The sequence below is a fragment of the Vombatus ursinus genome, unplaced genomic scaffold, assembly GCF_900497805.2.
Source record: "Vombatus ursinus unplaced genomic scaffold, bare-nosed wombat genome assembly UNPS02014801.1, whole genome shotgun sequence".
Lineage (NCBI taxonomy): Eukaryota > Metazoa > Chordata > Mammalia > Diprotodontia > Vombatidae > Vombatus > Vombatus ursinus.
In genome coordinates, this window is record NW_020954579.1 from 12,402,440 (window position 1) to 12,420,966 (window position 18,527).

Consider the following 18,527-nt stretch of genomic DNA (forward strand, 5'->3'; position numbering starts at 1 on the left):
GTGGAGAGCTGGGTTGGACTTGGAGTCAGAGCATCTCAGCATTTTAGAGCTGGAAGGAATGTCAGCCACTATGTAGTCCAGTCCATACTCCAAAGAAATCCCCACTATAACATAGACAACAGTCTTTCCAGGCTACAGCCCAGACTTCCTCTACTGTGCCTCTCCTCTGGGTACCTTCATCTCTCCACCCTGCCCCTTCAGCTTCCTTTTATATGTTGCTTTACCTCATTAATAACCATAATCATAATAAATATTTTACAGCACTTATTATGTTCCAGACCCTATGCTAAGCACTTTACAATTATCTCATTTGATCCTCACAACAACCCTGCAAGGTAGGTGTTATTATGATATCTATTTTACAGATGAGAAAACTGAAGCAAACAGAGGTTATGACTTGCCCAGGGTCATATAGCTGGCAAGTATCTGAGGTCAAATTTGAACTCAAATCTTCCTGACTCCAGGCCCAGGGCTCTTTATTCACTGCAACACCTAGCTGTACATTCTTATACCTGTAAGGTATTTAACATGTATTCTTACATTAGAAGGTAAGAACTTGAGGGGAAGAACTATTTTTCTGTTTATATTGGTGACAAAACTGTTAATATAACTGTTAATGTAATGACAGAAAATTGTTAATACTGATTGTCATATTCTTACATTAGAAGGTAAGCTCCTTGAGGGCAAGAACTATTTTTCTGTTTATATTGGTTAGGGGCAGCTAGGTGGTGCAGTGAATAGAGCTCTGGCCTTGGAGTCAGGAGGACATGAGTTCAAATCTAGATTCAGACACTTAACACTTACTAGCTGTGTGACCCTGGGCAAGTCACTTAACTCTGATTGCCTCACCAAAAAAAAAAACTGTTTATATTGGTGACATAACTGTTAATGTAATGACAGAAAATTGTTAATACTGATTGTTATAATATTCTTACATTAGAAGGTAAGCTCCTTGAGGGCAAGAACAATTTTTCTGCTTATATTGGTGACAAAATTGTTAATATAACTGTTAATGTAATGACAAGAAATTGTTAATACTGATTGTAATATAGACTGCCTCTTAGTGGAGATCTCTTAGTCATCACGACAATGTCAGAATTTCAGTAAGGTCTTTACATTCCTACTCTTAAGATATTCACTCTTAATTAGGTTGAGCTGAACCACACCCTTGGTCCCCCACCCACCCAGGCATGTTGCCTTGTGGAGGAGCCCAGCTCAAACTGGGTCTGAACTTCTAATGTCTCTGACCCTTTCCATTAGTATTCATGGCATGAAGGGCAAAGCAGCCACAATGAAGTGGCTTTCCTTGCCTGGACTGCCTAAAGTCACTGGGGTTTCATGACCAGGCCTTACTACTTCAAATTGCCTCCTCCTCCTCCTGTTGTCCTAAAACTAAAAAAACCTTTTCATGGCTCTCTTTGGTTGGAAAATCCATCAGGCATCCCCTAGGGTGGCAGGTTTGCTGCCCTGTTATCTCAATTAAAGATGCTTTATTTCCCACCTCACAGCTTGTATTACCACTGCTTAGTACAGTGACTGGCACCGAATAAGTGCTTAATAAATGCTTGGTGATATAGAGAACCGGCCCTGAAGTCAGGAGGACCTGAGTTCAAATCTGGCTTCAGACCAAACACTTGACACTTACTAGCTGTGTGATCCTGGGCAAGTCACTTAACCCCAATTGCCTAAAAAATAAAAAAATAAATACTTGATGACTGCTGATTGACAGACAATAAATTGTCCTCCAACCTCTGCTTAAAGACTTCTGATCAGGAGAAAGGCACTACTTTCTCAGTCAGCCCATTCCTAAACTCTTAATTGCTAGGAAGCTTTTTCCTGACGAGATCAAAATATGCCTTGTGGCTGCTTTCAACCCAACTTGAGGCCAAACAGAACAAATGTAATTTCCTTTGCACAAATACTTGAAGAGAGCTCTCAGGACCTTCCTGAAGTACCCTCTTCTCCTGATAGAATATTCCCCATTTCTTTCTCAGGTTTTCCTGATTCCAAGCCCAGGGCACAAGTAAAAACAACAATTGAGCCTCCTGTGACATGGACTCAAGGTCCTTCGCCATAATGGCTGTCCTGTTTTAGAATGCTCTCCATCTTATTAGACAGTCAATAAATATTTACCAAGCATCTACTACATGACAAGTACAGTGCTAAGTGCTAGGGATAAAAATACAAGAAAAGTAGACAGCCCCTGCCCTCAAGGAGCTTACCATCTAATTTGTTGTTCAGTTATTTCAATCACTTCTGACTCTTTGTGACTCCATTTGGGGTTTTTTTTTGGCAGAGATGCTGGAGTGATTTGCCATTTTTGTCTCCAGCTCACTTTAATGATGAGGAAACTGAGGCAAACAGAGTGAATGTAAGTGACTTGCCTAGGGTCACAAAGCTAGTAAAGGTCTGAGGCCAAATTTGAACTCAGGAAGATGAGTCTTCCTATTTCAGGCCCAGTTTTCTATATACTGTGCCACCTAGCTGCCCTATAATCTAATGGGAGAATACTGTGGAATATAATACTTCAAATATGCTCAGACCCAGGGAGGATAAAGAAGGACTCTTTGCTCCTTATTCCTGAAAGTCTGCCTCTCAATGCAGCCCAAGATCACATTAGTTTTTTGGGCTACCACATCATACTACTGACTCATACTGGGCTTGTGATCCACTAAAACCCACAGATCTTTTTCAGACAAAATTGCTTTCTAACTATGCCTCCCCTCCATCTGTACTTACAAAACTGGGTTTTCAAATCCAAGTATAAGACTTTACCTTTATCCTTGTTGCATTTCATCTAATTATACACAGCCTAATGTCCTAGCCTATCAAAAGCATTTTGGAAGGTCAGTTATCTGTCATCTATAATCTAATGCATTAGCAATCCGTTAAAGCTTTATGTCATCAGCGAATTTGATAAACACAGCAGCTATACCTTTATCCAATTCACTGATTAAAAACTTTTTTTTTGAAATTAGGTCTCCCAATCTTACTCACACTAGAAATGCAGCAGCCATTCTTAGGCTCAATGCAAATACTGGTCAACATAGAAGCTTTAACCTGCTCCATTTTTCCAACCTGGGCCAGTTCCCTCCCTCCTTAGGCAGCCTGGTAGCCCCTCTGCTCCTGGAGGCTCACTATATTGGTGACCACATTGCAGACATCTGATTACCTTTAGCCCTACTATAGCTTAGAACTTCTGAACTCAAGAGGTCCACCAGCATGTCTTCCCAGCAGCAAGAACTAAAGGAATGCACCACCATGTCCAGCCATTGATCAAAAAAAAAAAGTTAAAAACAAAAGCAAAAACATAAGGCTAAGCATAGACTTTTGGGTCATTCCACCTGAGAGCTCTGACCAAATTGACATTGAATCATTAATGACTACTCTTCAACCAATCATTCAACCAGTTCTAAATCCAAATACTTATATTATTGTTTAGTCCATATGTCTTCATCTAGTCTATAAGAATAATGTTTACTATAAATGATTACTAATTGATTAAGTGATTACTAATTGATAAGTGACTAGTGATTACAAATAGTGAACTGAATTCAAATGCCTCCTCAAATGCTATCTAGCTATGTGACTCTGGACAAGTCACTCCTACCTCAATTTCCCTATCTGTAAAATAAGAGAGTAGGACTAAATGGCCTCTTCAGTCCCTTCCTCCTCTAAATCTATATTTAGCAGATGCTTTTAAAACCTAGGTAAACCATATCAAAAGATTCTTCTCATCTGCCAATTTAGTAACTGTCAAAAAAAGGAAAGATGGCTAACAGAACTTGTCCTTGACGAAGCCACACTGGTTCTGTGTAATCACTGCTTCCTTTACTAGATGTTCACTGACCATTTCTTTATGATTCACTCTAGAATTATCCCACTTCTGACTCTAACCTCTGACACTTACAAACTGTGAGAACACAGGTCTCTTCACTTTTCTTAGATACAGTTTCATCATCTGTAAAATGGAGACAGTTTTACCTAGAGTACTCCTCATAGAAGTAGTGTCATGTGGATCAAATCAGAGTAACATGCAAAGTACTTTGTAATCTTAAAGCTCCATATCAAGGTCAGTTATTATTATCATTTTTTTAGGATTATTCAAATTTTCTTATTTGACAGTTGGAGAAATTATGCCTCTGTCCATAAATATGAGAAAGCTAGGATAAGAGTTAGACCCCGGGTCTCCTGACTCCCAGGCATGCCTTCTTTCCATGATGATATGCTGCAACTTGAACATTCATATTCATTCAATAATATTTAAAATTCTATGGGACAGTCCAAACACAATTCTAATGGCAATGAGATGCACCATGGTATAGTGGAGAGATGCTGAACATGGAATCAGGGAGAACTGAATGCAAATGCCTCCTCAAACACTCTCCAGCTATTTGACTCTGGACAAATCACTCCTGCCTCAGTTTCCTTGTCTGTAAAATGAAAGACTAGGACTTAATGACCTCTTCATTTCCTTTCTCCTCTAAGTCTATAAAACCAAGATTCAAAAATATTTCAACATGAACCTAAAAGGGATATATATATATATACAAAGTCCTACATTTAGACTAAAAAACCTAACTTCACAAGTACAGAATGAGGGAAATGTGGCTCGATTGCAGTCCAAGTGGAAAAGATTTGGATGTTTTAGTTGATTGCAGGTTTAAATATCTGCCAAGTAATCAATGTGCATGTATTAAATGGCTACTGTGTTCCAGGCACTGAGCTAGGTTCTGGGAATACAAAGACAAAAAAGAGAATAATCTAGGTTCTCAAAGAGCTTATGATGAGGAGACAGAGAGAAAATGAGAGTGAGAGAGAGAGCTGTGTATATATGTATATTGTATGTATGTGTGTATGTATATGTGTGTATCTAAGTATGTATGTGGATAATGTATATTATATTATACAAGGATAATGGAGTGGTTTGCTCTTTCCTTCTCCAGCTCTTTTTACAGATGAGGAAACTGAGGCAAAAGGGTTAAATGATTTACTTAGGGTCACACAGCTAGTAAGTCTCTGAGGCCAAATTTGAACTCACAATGATGAGTCTTCCTGACTCCAGGCCTGGAGCTCTATCCACTGCACCACCTAATTGCCCAAATTCAAACTTAGGCTACATTAACAGAGTGTATGCAAATCATGGGAAGAAATCGTCCAGTCACACTTTGCCCTGATCAATCTATATCCAGAATATGCTATTTAGCATTATCCGGTGCTTGCCTGTTGCCTCTGGTATAAAACACAGGCTCCTTTGATTGGAATTTAATAATAAGAGATAATCTATCTTCATTCTATTGTCATGGGGGTGGGGAGCTGGTCATAGACCAAATGATTTTCTTCTATCCCAGCCCAGTTGACATAATCACAGAAAAGCAAGGGAAGAAAGGAGTTGTTAATGTATTAAACGAAATGCAAAGACAGCAGCTTTCCATTGGCTGCCCAAAGATTGATCCTACCTGGATGGTCCTTAAAAAGCAAGCTTGCCAGCTCTGAGAAATATTTTGAGGCAGGAAGTAGCTTTATGGAGTAAAGTTCCTGGCCTTCTGCCAGATGGTAGCAGTGACAGGGAGCAGACTCTTCTCTCTCCCTTTTTATCTAGCATAGTATCTTACAGAGGAGCTATTTGACCAAGATGAGACAGAAAGTCAGGCAGACAAGCAGATATAGATGGTCAAGGAATGAAGACACCTCAAGGAGAATGACTCTGAACAGCACAGAAGAGCCAGCTATGGAGTCCAGGGAAAGCTGGCATTGGCAATTAGATGAGCTGCAGAAAGGAACAGGTCCAAGGAACCCTAGCTGAACTATGTACCCAAGCAGAGATACTGGAGTGAGGAGTAGGAAAGGGGGAGAAAATTAGCTACTGGGGAGGGATCAAGAAAGTGGCACTAAAACTGAGTGTTGAAGATTGATAACGATTCTAAGATAAAGAGAAGAGGAAGGACTTTTCAGATATGGGGCACAGCCAGGGCAAAGGGACAGAGACTGGAGATAAAATGTCACGTACGGGATAAACAGTAAATAAACTAGTTTGGTTGGAATGTAAAGTGTGTGAGGGGGAGTGCTGTGAAATAGGTCGGAAAAGGTAGATTAGAAACAATTTATGAAGGGCTTTGCAAGTAACAGTTATAAACAATCATCCTTAAATCCCCTTCAGATCCCTGATTCAGGTATTCGTGTTGATACTTTTTTTCTAGAGTTGTCATCTATGTGCATCCTTTTTTCTAGAGTTGTCTTCTATGTGCATCCTTTACTTCTCCTGCCTTTTTCCTGCTTTGGTATGATTTCCACTTTTCTATATAGTCCAAATATCTGTCATTCTTAAGCCATTACATTGAGATACTGAAATCTTTAACTTTTCACCTTCTTGAAAGTCCTATGTAGCTCAAGAGTCTATGAACTACTAGGCATTTACTTGTTTCCAGTTTTTTCCAAATACAAATAAATATTTATACAGGCAGGTCTTTTAAAATTATTTTTACTCCCTTGGAATGTATTCCTATAGGTTCAAAGGGTACAGTCACTTAATGACTCTTGTTACACATTTGCCAAATGTCTCTCTAGAAAGATCTAACCAGTTTTCAATGCTGCCAACAACACACATATGTTAGTTACACCTATTTGGCCACCACATCTTATTACAATTTTTATTTATTCTTAACAATTTGATAGGTACAAGGTGGTGCTTCAAAATTTACTTTCTTTTGTTTTTCTTTTGTTATTAATGAGGTGGGCTATTTTTTCAAATATTTCTTTACAATGTATCAGAAATAGCCCTCGGGATCTTTCCTTTTCCTTAGCAAGGTTGGGCCCTGGCCCCTGGGCCTGGCTTTTGTGACCCACCTCAACCCCCAATAATGTTTTCCCCCTAAGAAACCTAAGGCCCACCCAGCTTCCGGATCCCTAAGCCTCAACAGCAGCCAATTGAGGGGGAAGGTTTGAGGAGGTGGGGCACAAGACAGGACTATTAAGTGTGCAGTCTCTAGGGGACAGTTATCTGCTTCCAATGCCCCTGGATCCTTGAGAGGACTAGGAGACTTTGGGGCAGGAAGACAGAGGGAAAAAAAGACCTGTTGGTCCTAGATTCCTCCCTGCCATTTTCCAAAAGTCTTGGCTGAGGCTGCTATTCAAAAATCATTAAGTACTCACTATATGGTAAGCACTGTGCTAGTTTGGGGGGGAGGAGACAAACATAAAACAAAACAGAGTCCCTACTCCTAAAGAACTTATCTGGGGGAGGGGCAGGGGAGAAGCTTTGTGGAGTTTCCATTTCAAGAAAGGATGCTTTTAAGGAGACTTTACAAAAGCAATGTCCTTCATTAGACTATGCATCTTGATTTTTAGTTTGGAAAATAAAAACATATAAACACAAGACAGAAATAGCCTGGCATAGTGGATAGAGGACCTGCCTTGGAGTCTGTAAGTCAAATCCTTCTACTCCTGCCACTGGCCATATGATCCTGGTCAAGTCACTTAATCTCTTGATAGCCCAGGTACAATTCTCAGTCTATAAATTGCAGAGCAGTTACTGTTCTGCATCGGTAGAGGAAATTTCTTCACAGAGAGCTCTCTACCTCAATGAAATCACAGGTCCAGATCCACCCTCCTCCCCACACTTCCTGTTCACCCCACCCCTACAGACAATATATACAAATAAATGGAACATAAATTAAGACCGGCAAAATGGAAAGTGAACTGGATTGGAAAGAAGGTCTGGGCTAGAATTCCAGAACTACTACTTATATAACCTTGGCAAAGTCACTTTCCTCCTCGTCCTCAGTTCCCTAAGGTGGACTCTCAGACAGGCAGTCTCAGCTTCTAAAATACTCAACCCTACTGAAGTGCTTATAATACTCAATAAAACTCCAACCCTAAACTCCAAGAGATCATCAGAGCATTTCAATGAGAGACTACTATGGCTGGGGTACGGAGAGGATGGCAAGAAGGCTTCCTGGAGGAAACTAGACCTGAGCTGGACCTTGAAGGACTTGGGCCACTGGAATCCAACAGTACTAGTGCAAGGAGAGAGAGAGAAGGCATGGGCAGGAGACGCAATATCTTATCATTGCACGTTGCTTCTCTCCCTCTTCAGAGATTCCACCCACTCCCCAACCCCCATACCCAGCTAACTCTACCCCTGGAATAGAGAAGTATAGGTAGTCAAACAGGCTTAAAGAAGGATGTCGTTGTGGGCCTGTTTCTAATCTAAATCTTAATCCCACCTAGTGATCTCGGTCCCTCCTCTCATCCCTGCCTCCCTCTCTCTCTCTCCTAGCCCTTGGCCCCGGGGAGGGGCGGGGCAGGAAAGGGGTCAGGCCTCTGCCGGGTCCCCTTATCCCTCCCTCTCCTCCTCTTTCCAAATCAACCCGAGGCCGAAGGGGACTTTGGAGCTGGGTAAGAAGAGTAGTAGGGCGGAGAGGTGGGGTAATGCCGAGGGGCAGCCGTGGCTGGCTTTATAATCCGCCCAGTAACTGAAGAGGCGAGAGGCAGGAGCCCCAGTGCGCGCCCAAAGCAGCGCAGCGGCTCAGCGTCGCTGGGACCATGGTCTCCGCCCTGGGCAGTCCCGGGCCGCTCGTGCGGCAGCTCATCCTGCTGCTGCTGCCGACCGGTCTGCTTCTGCAGCCCTCCCAGGCCCTGCCCACCGAGCTGCTGCCCGGGGACTTTGCAACAGACGAGGCAGGGGCGAGACTCTTCGCCCAGAGCTACAACTCCACAGCTGAGATCGTCCGGTACCGGAGCGCCGCAGCCAGCTGGGCTTACGAGGTCAATATCACCCAAGAGAACGCGCAGCGGCAGGTGAGGATTGCTTGGAGCAGGCAGTGGAGGAGGGTGGGGAGGTTTTTTCGGGGGGCCACAGTGCGGCGCTGGGAGGAGGTTCACAACAGCCAATCGCTGGCCCGCACGCTGCGCTTGTGTGGGCCGGTGATCCCTGTCTTAGGAGAATAGCCCAGGTTGCGTCTGATCCGTGACACTCTCGGCCACTCGTGAGCTCCAGGCTATATCTCCTCTGGGCAATTCCCAGCTGCGAGCATGGACGGCTGTCTTTGGGTTGCGACCACTAGCCGGCCAGCTCACTCCTCCCAAAAGTGGAACCCTTCCCTCAGCTCCTTGACCCGGAGTTAGCGGCCTCCAGCAGATACAAGCAGACATCGATAGCGAGTCGGGGGGTGGGAAACCTCAAGGTAGTGCCCAGGCATCCCGAGAGAGAACAGGACAACGTGCACTACTAGCCCTCCCCCAGTGGAGTTGCCCAGTTTTTCCCCCGAGAGAAAGGCCCTGGGGGTCTTCCCACTGACAGTCTGTCATTCTCTCTCTCTCTCTCTCTCTCTCTCTCTCTCTCTCTCTCTCTCTCTCTCTCTCTCTCTCTCTCTCTCTCTCTCTCTCTCTCTCTCTCTCTCTCTCTCTCTCTCTCTTTCTCTCCCTCTCTCCCTCCCTCCTGCTCACTCTCTTCTCTCTTCTCTCTTTTCCTCTCTCCTGTGTAGTGGATAGAAGTGGATAGAGTGTTGAGTTTGGTGTCAAAAAGACCTAGTTAGGAATGTTCTCCATGTCTCTGTTGTCAGTTTTAGAGCACAAACTTCCCAAGGATATTGAGCAAATCTTTTAACTTGTTGAGTCTCAGTTTCCTTATCTGCAAAATGAGAGTGTTGGATTAGATGGCCTCCAGGATCCCTTCTAGCTCTAAATCTATGATCCTTGACCCCACCCTTCTTGGACCAGAGGATTTGGTGTCCTTTCTACTCAAATCTAGAAGCCCTGGAGTGTCTTAATCCATTTTTTCTCCTAGAGTAATAGATCAAGAAAATTTGTCTCTACCAGGTAGAAGGTCCTCATTGAAAATACCCTGTCTCCCACCCTTTCCCCAGCTCTCAGTCCTCAATTGTGATTTTAGGTATTTTTTAACTAGGTTGACCACCAATGGCTTATTTCTCTATAAACTTCAACCACTCCCCACTATCCAACCCTCTACCTCAATCCTCCACCCTGACCCTCCCATCCACTACAGGAGGAAGCAGACCTGCTGTCTCAGGAGTTTGATGAAGCATGGGGCATGAAGGCCAAGCTGTTGTATGACCGCATCTGGGAGAACTTCACTGACCCCATGCTTCACAGGATCATCGGTTCTGTGCGGATTCTGGGTCTAGCCAATCTGCCCATAGAACAGCGTCAGAAGGTGAGTATAGATAGAGTGTAAAGATGGAGGGGAAAAGAGGGGGCCTTATGGGTCTGTATGTACCTTCTTCTGATGGGAGGGGGAGGAGAGTACTAGTCTGACTTATCACCTCCCTTCCCCCATCCTTGCCAGTACAATACCTTGCTGAGCAAAATGACCAGCATATATTCTTCAGCCAAGGTCTGCTTTCCCAACAAGACTGCCACCTGCTGGGCCCTGGAACCAGGTACCTGTTCCCCTCTGAGGACCCCTCCCCCCAGCTCTAGTCTTGGTAGAGCCAACAGGAAGACTTAATTCCCATGGGGCTACTTTCTCTGTGTGAGAACGGAGGGGTAATGGGTAGCGTGTGTGCCCCTGAAGGGTGGAGACAGACAAGAGCAGGACATCTCCATTGCCCCTGTGGGGTTACGGGCTAGGGGAGGTATTGGCACGGCTAGTAACTAGTTCACTCCTTCTCCACTCATCTCAGGCAGACTAATTCATCCTCCCACCACTTTGTATGTCCTCTCCCCTCTTTCCTGCTCTTTCCCAGGGCCATCATAGTGGATGCATCTTTGTTTTCACTCTCCAAGCTCTCTAGGCCCCTCAAAACCCCCTCATTTGAATAATTCCTATAGATTTGTCTCCTTGATTTACTCAGTCATCTGATTCTGATTAACCCTTTCCTTCTACTGCTTTCCACCTCCATAGTTATTCATCCCACCTGTGTCCTACATGCTATATATTTGCAATCTTGTTTCTGAATTAATAACAATAAATCATTTTTAGCAAACCTTGCAGATTACACAGCACTTTCTTCACAACAGTCCAATGTAGGGAATGCAAATAAAATCCTCCCTGTTCTCCCCACTTTCTTTTGGTCTTGACCTGTGATTTCATCAGTGTAGAGGAGACTCCCTAAGAAGAAACTTTTGCCAATGCAGATTGTCAATTTAGGGTCTTGGAGTTGCCTGCTGAGAGGTAAATTGATTTATCAAAACTTGCACAGATAGTATGTATCAGAGGCATGATTTGAACCCAGGTTTTCTTGACTCTGAAGCTACTCTTGACTCTATCTACCAAGCCATGGAGCCTGTCATCCCCACCTTGCAGTTGAGGAAACTGAGGGTCAAAGAGGTAAAGCCTTGCCAGGATCACATACCAAGTGTTGGAGGGGTTCTGACAGGTTTCAAGTCTGTTTCATGCAGTGTGTATGTATGTATATGTCTATCTGCCTTTCTGTATGTTCTCTACATCTAAGTTCCCCCAAGGGTAGGGATCAAGTCTTTGTAGCCTGATTTGGATAGCACCAGTAGAGCACAACTTGTAGTTGGAAATTTTGACTATGATAGTGGCAGTAGTGAATGCCTCTGGGGGCTAGAAGAGGTGTCAGCCCCATCACCCTAATTGGGGCTGATAAGGTACCATGAGCACTTGTATTGGAGATCCTGTATCACCCCATTTGTCTGTGTTTCAGAGCTTACAGAAGTCATGGCCTCATCGAGAAGCTACGCTAAGCTGCTATTTGCCTGGGAGGGCTGGCACAATGCTGTAGGGGTTCCTCTGAAACCTGAGTATCAAGCTTATGTCAGTCTCAGCAATGAAGCCTATAAGGTGGATGGTGAGTATGTCCCTTCCATCTTTTCCAAGGTCCCCCTCTCCTGTCCTTCCTCTTCGTTTAGTCTTGTCTTCAACCCTTGAAGGAAGCCCTTAACCTCCTTTGTGGAGTTATTTCTTGTCTCCTCACCATCATCACCCAACCTTCTGCCACTAGGATCAATGCTTCTCTCTTGGCATATCACTGAGGTGACTGGGCACTTTAGAGAATGGACAGAGACAAAGATACTTAAGATATTCTTTGCCTCATGAGATTTACAATATTGATAGGGATATACCATTTACATGCAAAACAGGTAATATGAGATAATACATATTCTGATGGTGAAATGAAAATTCTGAAATGCTGTGATTTCTAGAGAAGAAATCACTCAACTCCCTGTCCAAGTTAAAATGTTTTTTTCCTTTGTAACTAGCAGAGTTTGGGTGAAGAAAGCTTTCCGTCCTCTCAGCCATAAAGAGGAGGAGCTGATCCTCCCAGATCATGCTTATCTCATCCCACTGAACCAGCTCAGGGATATAACCTCCCCTTTGGTCACCACGCGCCTTCCTCTCCTTTTCATCAGAAACTGGAGGTAATCTAAGGCAGAGGAGTCAAACACAGGTCCCTGCTCCTGATTAAAATGTAATTGGGAAATATTTAATAAAATAAAAAATACAACAAAACATAGCTAATATTACATTTTTTAAAAACTAAGTCAATATGCAGCTGCAGGGATCCTTATGTATGGATCAACGACTTCAGATTCTATTGGAGTTCAGACACTCATATTTTAAAGCACCCATATTTTAAATGACTTGACCTGCCAACAAACAAAGAAATCATGGTTTTAGCCCAAGATCCTTTCCAGTCCTAAAATGCTATGATCCTGTCTCTATACTCTTATCTTTTTCCATAGGGATCTCTTCCCCTGCTTTTTTAGGAAGCTTATAAAATAGAAGTTATTAATAAAGCCATAATTATCAGATCCTCTCATACTACATAGTCCATAGTCAAAATTACTTGTAACTTTGTCAAAGAAACTTGTAATGTTTGACCAAAGATGTAGGTCTTTTTATTCTGTGTATTCAAGCTAGCCACTGGCATCCTTCTCATTTGCACTCAGAATATACAATTGCATCCATAACAGAAATCAGAAGCAAATAAAACCAATCCCATCCTCATCAAGAGGAAGTCTGCTTTAAAGTATTATTTAAATCAGCAAATAACTTTAAAAGAACAGATTTAAGTATCTGTCCTTTAACATGGAAAAGTGAGAAGGAAAAAAGGAAAAGGTAAATCACCACAACTTGGATTTACTAATAATTAGGTGAGTCCCACTCTCTGGTCACTTCTGTTCTGTCTGCCCCTGATAGATGAAGACACTGGCCACTCTGGCTTAACGTTCTTTTCCTACACCTCTGCCATTAGGAGTCTGTATGTCATTGTCTACCTCAAATGAGACAATGAGATAGTATCTGCAAAGCACTTAGCACACAGTGCCCAGAACATAGCAGGCACTATATAAAGCATGTTCCCTTCCCCCTTTTCTCCCTTTTCCCTCCCTACTGTCCTGCATGGAAGCCAAAAATTCTGCCCTCCAGCTCCGTCAGTAACAGATTCCCAGACTCTTCCAGGGTAGGAGTAGAATGCTGTTTCCTGCCTGACCTACAGATCCCAATATCACCAGATACCTTCCCTTCCACCTGCAGAAGATTTGGCTCCTCTCATAGACACTGTTACACCTGGTTCAGTCAGATACTGATTAGATTCCATCTCGTCATGCTTCTAGCCTTGAGCCAGATTCTTTCTATCTGCTCCTTCCACTCTCATCTTGAGCCCTAGGAAGTGAATTTGTCATATGTGACACAGTCATAAGATCTATGCTTCCCTTCCTTTGAATCTTCTAATGGGGATTGTTCATGTATCACCTGGGAATGGGAGTAGAGAGGCAGGAAGACCCTTGGACTGGAGGCATTTCCTTGGCAGGCTTTGAGGACACAGGGGCATACTGGCGTTCTTGGTATGACTCATCAACATTCGTGGAAGACCTAGAGCGACTGTACCAACAGCTAGAGCCTCTGTACCTGAATCTCCATGCCTTTGTGCGCCGTGGCTTGTACCACCGCTATGGGGACAAATACATCAATCTCCAGGGTCCCATCCCTGCTCATCTCCTGGGTAAGGACCAACTGCCTTCCCATCTTCCACATGGAGTGTGGCTAGAGAAGGTCTGGGTGGGAGAGGGGGAATAGAATGACATAGACAGGATATCAGGGGTAGGGAAAGCAGTTATGGTGGGTATCCTGTAGACCTTGGCCTTCTGATAGTGTCCTAAGGGTATCAAGGGAAGGACCCTGCCCTGTTCAGAAAGAAAATTAGCATTTTCCACCTGAACCTGTGTTCAGCCTCCTGCTAGGCCTGAGAATCCTAGGATATTCAGAGGAACGTGAGATTAGTCCCTGGATTCTCTGAGTTCTCTTCCTTTCTCCATTCCCAACATGCCAGATTGGAACCATTCCTCTACTATGCCCCTAACTCAGACAGCCATGATACTTGCTAGTTACAGGTAATGTTGCCTGCCATTGATAATGTGGATACTGGGTGTAAGATTTTAGATCTTATCTGCTTGCTTCTGCAGGAAACATGTGGGCACAGAGTTGGGAAAACATCTATGACATAGTGGTTCCCTTCCCGGACAAGCCTAACCTAGATGTTACCAGCACCATGGTGGAGAAGGTAGGCATATTTCTGTTTAGAGCCATTTTTTTAAAAAGGTATTTGGAGGGGTTTGGGGCGGAGCTCAAGCAAGTCACTGCTTTTACTCCTCCATCGGTAGGCATACTTCTGACAGACGGAAGATGACTGTCCTCTGGCCAATTTGGTTTGGTTCTTCCCAAACTGAATGATCTGAAATGCCTGGAACAGTACCTCCATTGAAAGCTCTATGGTCGTGGTGGGCAGCAGGGATGGGGAGAGAAGGGCAAGGGTAAATTCAGACATGGGCAGAAGGGCAGGCCTGGGGATGAGGGATGAGGACAGAGAAAGGGAGTTAATGAAGAACCAAGAAAAGAAAACAAGTAAGGGATGTGAGGTCCTTCCTTAACTGGAGACCTAGGGAACAAATGTCTTCTTAGTATAATGTAGGCAAGATTCTGCTCTTGGTAAACACTGAGACTAGTAGGCTAGTGGCCTTCTGCCCTCAGCGAGCATGCCACCCCCACCTTCTTCTCCATTCCCCAACTTGAGAGTGAAAGAAAGCCCTTGCTATTAGTGAACTCTACCCCCTCTTGTCTATTTCTTTGCCAGTAAATAATTCAGTCCTTTGACCGGGGAGACTGTAGATGCAGACCACAGAACTAAGCCTTGCCATGTCCTCTGCTTCAGTCTAGGATACTGGGCACTCCCTAGGCTCTCTTGGCTGGAAGAGACTCAGCTTTGTTATGAGGGGAATCATAAAGTGAGATTAGAGAAAAGGATGGTGAGAGACCAGATTCTCTTTCTACCCTGGGAATTGCTAGTGAGGGATACTGCAGTTGACCCCTGCCCCCTCTTGCTCTTTCCCCACCATCAACCCCAGGGCTGGAATGTCACACACATGTTCCGGGTCGCAGAGGAATTTTTCACTTCCCTGGGGCTGCTGCCTATGCCTCCGGAGTTCTGGGCTGAGTCCATGCTGGAGAAGCCAGATGATGGGCGAGAGGTGGTATGCCACGCCTCTGCCTGGGATTTCTACAACAGGATAGATTTCAGGTGCACTTTCTCCTACAGGGTATGGGGATTCTTTGGCATTTGGGAGGAATAAGAAGATCTACCAGACAGATACATTAGCCACCCCCTACCTACTGAGGTTACCATTAGCCAGGGTGGTGGGTATATTCAGGGGGTCCCTGAAAGTCCTAACATATTCCTGGGAACATGACAGAAAGGGCTGGAACCCACTGGTTCATGCAGCTCTTACTACTTCCCACTTGAGGAATAAAGCAGGAATTTTGAACTTTTTATGTCAAAGACCTGGTGTCATAATTTGCTGAAGTCAATGGATCACCCTTTCTCAGAATAATATTTTTAAATGCATAAAATAAAATACATAAGGCTATAAAGGAAACCAATTATATTGAAATAGAGTTATTATAATATATGTATATATATATATATATATATTTATTTTAATTCATGAGTTTCCTAAAATCTATCCACGGATTCTTTGAAGGTCTATGCATGCCAGGTTAAGAACTCCTGGGCTAGAGGAACATTGCATTTCATTCTCCTCTCCTTGGTAGCTTGTATGGTCCTCCCTTCTCAGTTTTGTTGGCGAGTTCCGTCCTGACTAGGCTGCTCTCTGCTTAGCCCACCCCACCTTGTCTCCCTTCCCCTGCCCCAGGATCAAGCAGTGCACGAGAGTGAACATGGACCAGCTCTTCACTGTACATCACGAGATGGGCCACGTGCAATATTACCTTCAGTACAAACACCTGCCTGTTTCCCTGCGAAGGGGTGCCAATCCTGGCTTCCATGAGGCCATTGGGGATGTGCTAGCCCTATCCGTCTCCACACCTGGTCATCTACAGAAAATTGGCCTGCTGGACAGTGTTACTAATGACAATGGTATGGGGTGAGAGGGATGACCAGAGATCTCCACTCCCCCTTCATCCATAATTCTTCCTGCCCTCTCTACCTACCCTGTACCCCAGCCCCCTTTATTCTCATGCTATTACTAGCTTCAGAGACCCTGGTAGAAAAAGTAAATCTCAGAGAGAGCTGGGCATGAGAATGGGAAGAGGGAAGGGCAATGGTCATCATATAGTACAGCCCAAGGTGGGGCTAGGATTGGAGGGAGTATCCTAAATGGGGTACAGGAGAAAAGAACACTAAATTTGGAATCTGAAGACCATCTCTGCCACTTACGACCTGTGTGACTTTGAGCAAATCACCTAATCTCTCTGGTCCTTTCTTTTGTCACTTATAAAATGTAACAATTAGATTAGAAGGTCCCTGACATCCTTCCCTTCTAGTTGTAAATGCTATGATCCTTTCTCTACATTATTCTCCTAGGTCTTGAACCCAAATTCATTCTCCTTCTTCTTCTCCTGAACCTCTTCTTAACTCTTCCCTCTCCTGAGGCCAACTGTCCAGGATAAATCCTGTCCTTTTCTTCCTTCTCACCCTCACTTGTCCTACAACTGTCTTTCAGAAAGTGACATCAACTACCTATTAAAGATGGCACTAGATAAGATCGCCTTCTTGCCCTTTGGCTACCTGGTGGACCAGTGGCGTTGGAGGGTCTTCAGTGGGCTTACAACTCCATCTCAATACAACTATGACTGGTGGTACCTTCGGTAAGCAAACACCTAGGGAAAGTGAATCCTCTGTTTTTGTTTGCTTCCTCCCTGGCAAAGACACTCTGGGTAGCCAAGAAACCACCAATTTGCCCCATTTGCTGCCCTTCCAGTGTTACCTCCCACCATGCCTCTTCCTTCTAGCCCTCTCTCCACCAGAAAACCTTTCATTTTTCAGTGCCATTGGCATAGTATATTAACTACTGGATGTGAAATCACCCAGGCCTAGATTCAAATTCCTCTTCCCAGCTGTGGGAACCTGGGCAAATAAATCACTGACCCTCTCTGAGTCTCAGTTTCTTCATCTGTAAAATGGAAATGATAATTTCTGCAGTGCCTGACTTAAAAGAGTAGTTGTGTGTTTCAAAGAAAATAACCTATGGGAGCAGCTAGGTGGCGCAGCGGATAGAGCACTGGCCCTGGGGTCAGGAGGACCTGAGTTCAAAAGAAAGAAAAAGAAAATAACCTATGGAAAGCACTGGGCAGTCTTTAAAGGGTTCTACACGCTGTCTCAAAACTCTTAGTGCTGTATTAAGCCACTTAAGCTTAAGGCTTTAAAGGTGAATGCTATTAAAGCTTAAAGCTGCACTATGACTTCGGGTACATGCTGTATAAAAATCAATTGTTCTTGACTGACCACCATCCTCTATGATAGTACCTTTTCCATCTCTAAATCTCAAGATTTAGGTTTACAAAACTCTTTCTTCACAATAACACTGTGAGGTGGGTAGCTAATCTGTATCCCCATTTTACAGATGAAGAAACTATAGCTCAGAGAGTTCAAATGACTGGCCCTTGGCCACATAGTAAAGTGTTAGAACTGGGATTCCAATTCAAGTGTCACCTGATTTCAGACATAGGGCTGTTTCTGTTATTACCACACTATCTCAGCCACCTCGTCTTTTCTCTACAAAAGCCAAACTAATAATAATAATAATAATAATAAATAGCAGCAAAGCATTTATCACATAGTGCTTCAAGGTTTGCCAAGTGCTTCACAAATATCTCATTGGATCTTCATAACATCCCTGGGAGGGAAATGCTATTATTATCCTGATTTTATAGTTGAGGAAACTTAGGCAGGCAAAAATGAAGTCTCTTGTTCAGGGTCACACAACTAGTAAGTATTTGAGGTCATATTTGAAATCAGGTCTTCCTGGATCCAAGACCAGTGCTCTGTGCACCAAACTGTGTACCACCAAACTGCCTTATACTAATCAGACTGCCTATATCTAGACCTATGCCTAAACTCCTATGCTCTTGGGTAATGAGTCCCTCTTTTTTCTTTTAGGACCAAATACCAGGGCATCTGCCCTCCCATTGCCCGGAATGGAGCCCATTTCGACCCTGGGGCAAAGTTTCATATCCCGTCTGTAACACCATACATCAGGTATAGCTATCTTGCTCACCCCTTCTATCCCTACTCTATTTTCCAGGC

The 18,527-nt window shown here is 43.8% G+C and overlaps 1 protein-coding gene across 1 annotated transcript in view; it reads left to right on the plus strand.

Annotated features, from left to right (window-relative positions):
* Positions 1–18,527, plus strand: part of ACE (angiotensin I converting enzyme) — a 169,996-nt gene that overhangs the window by 71,924 nt on the left and 79,545 nt on the right. The window contains 11 exon segments of the mRNA XM_027872973.1: positions 8,279–8,397; positions 8,503–8,799; positions 10,007–10,174; positions 10,307–10,400; positions 11,631–11,774; positions 13,740–13,931; positions 14,392–14,489; positions 15,331–15,503; positions 16,135–16,358; positions 16,945–17,089; positions 18,381–18,479. Coding sequence (XP_027728774.1) covers positions 8,279–8,397; positions 8,503–8,799; positions 10,007–10,174; positions 10,307–10,400; positions 11,631–11,774; positions 13,740–13,931; positions 14,392–14,489; positions 15,331–15,503; positions 16,135–16,358; positions 16,945–17,089; positions 18,381–18,479 — 1,753 coding nt within the window.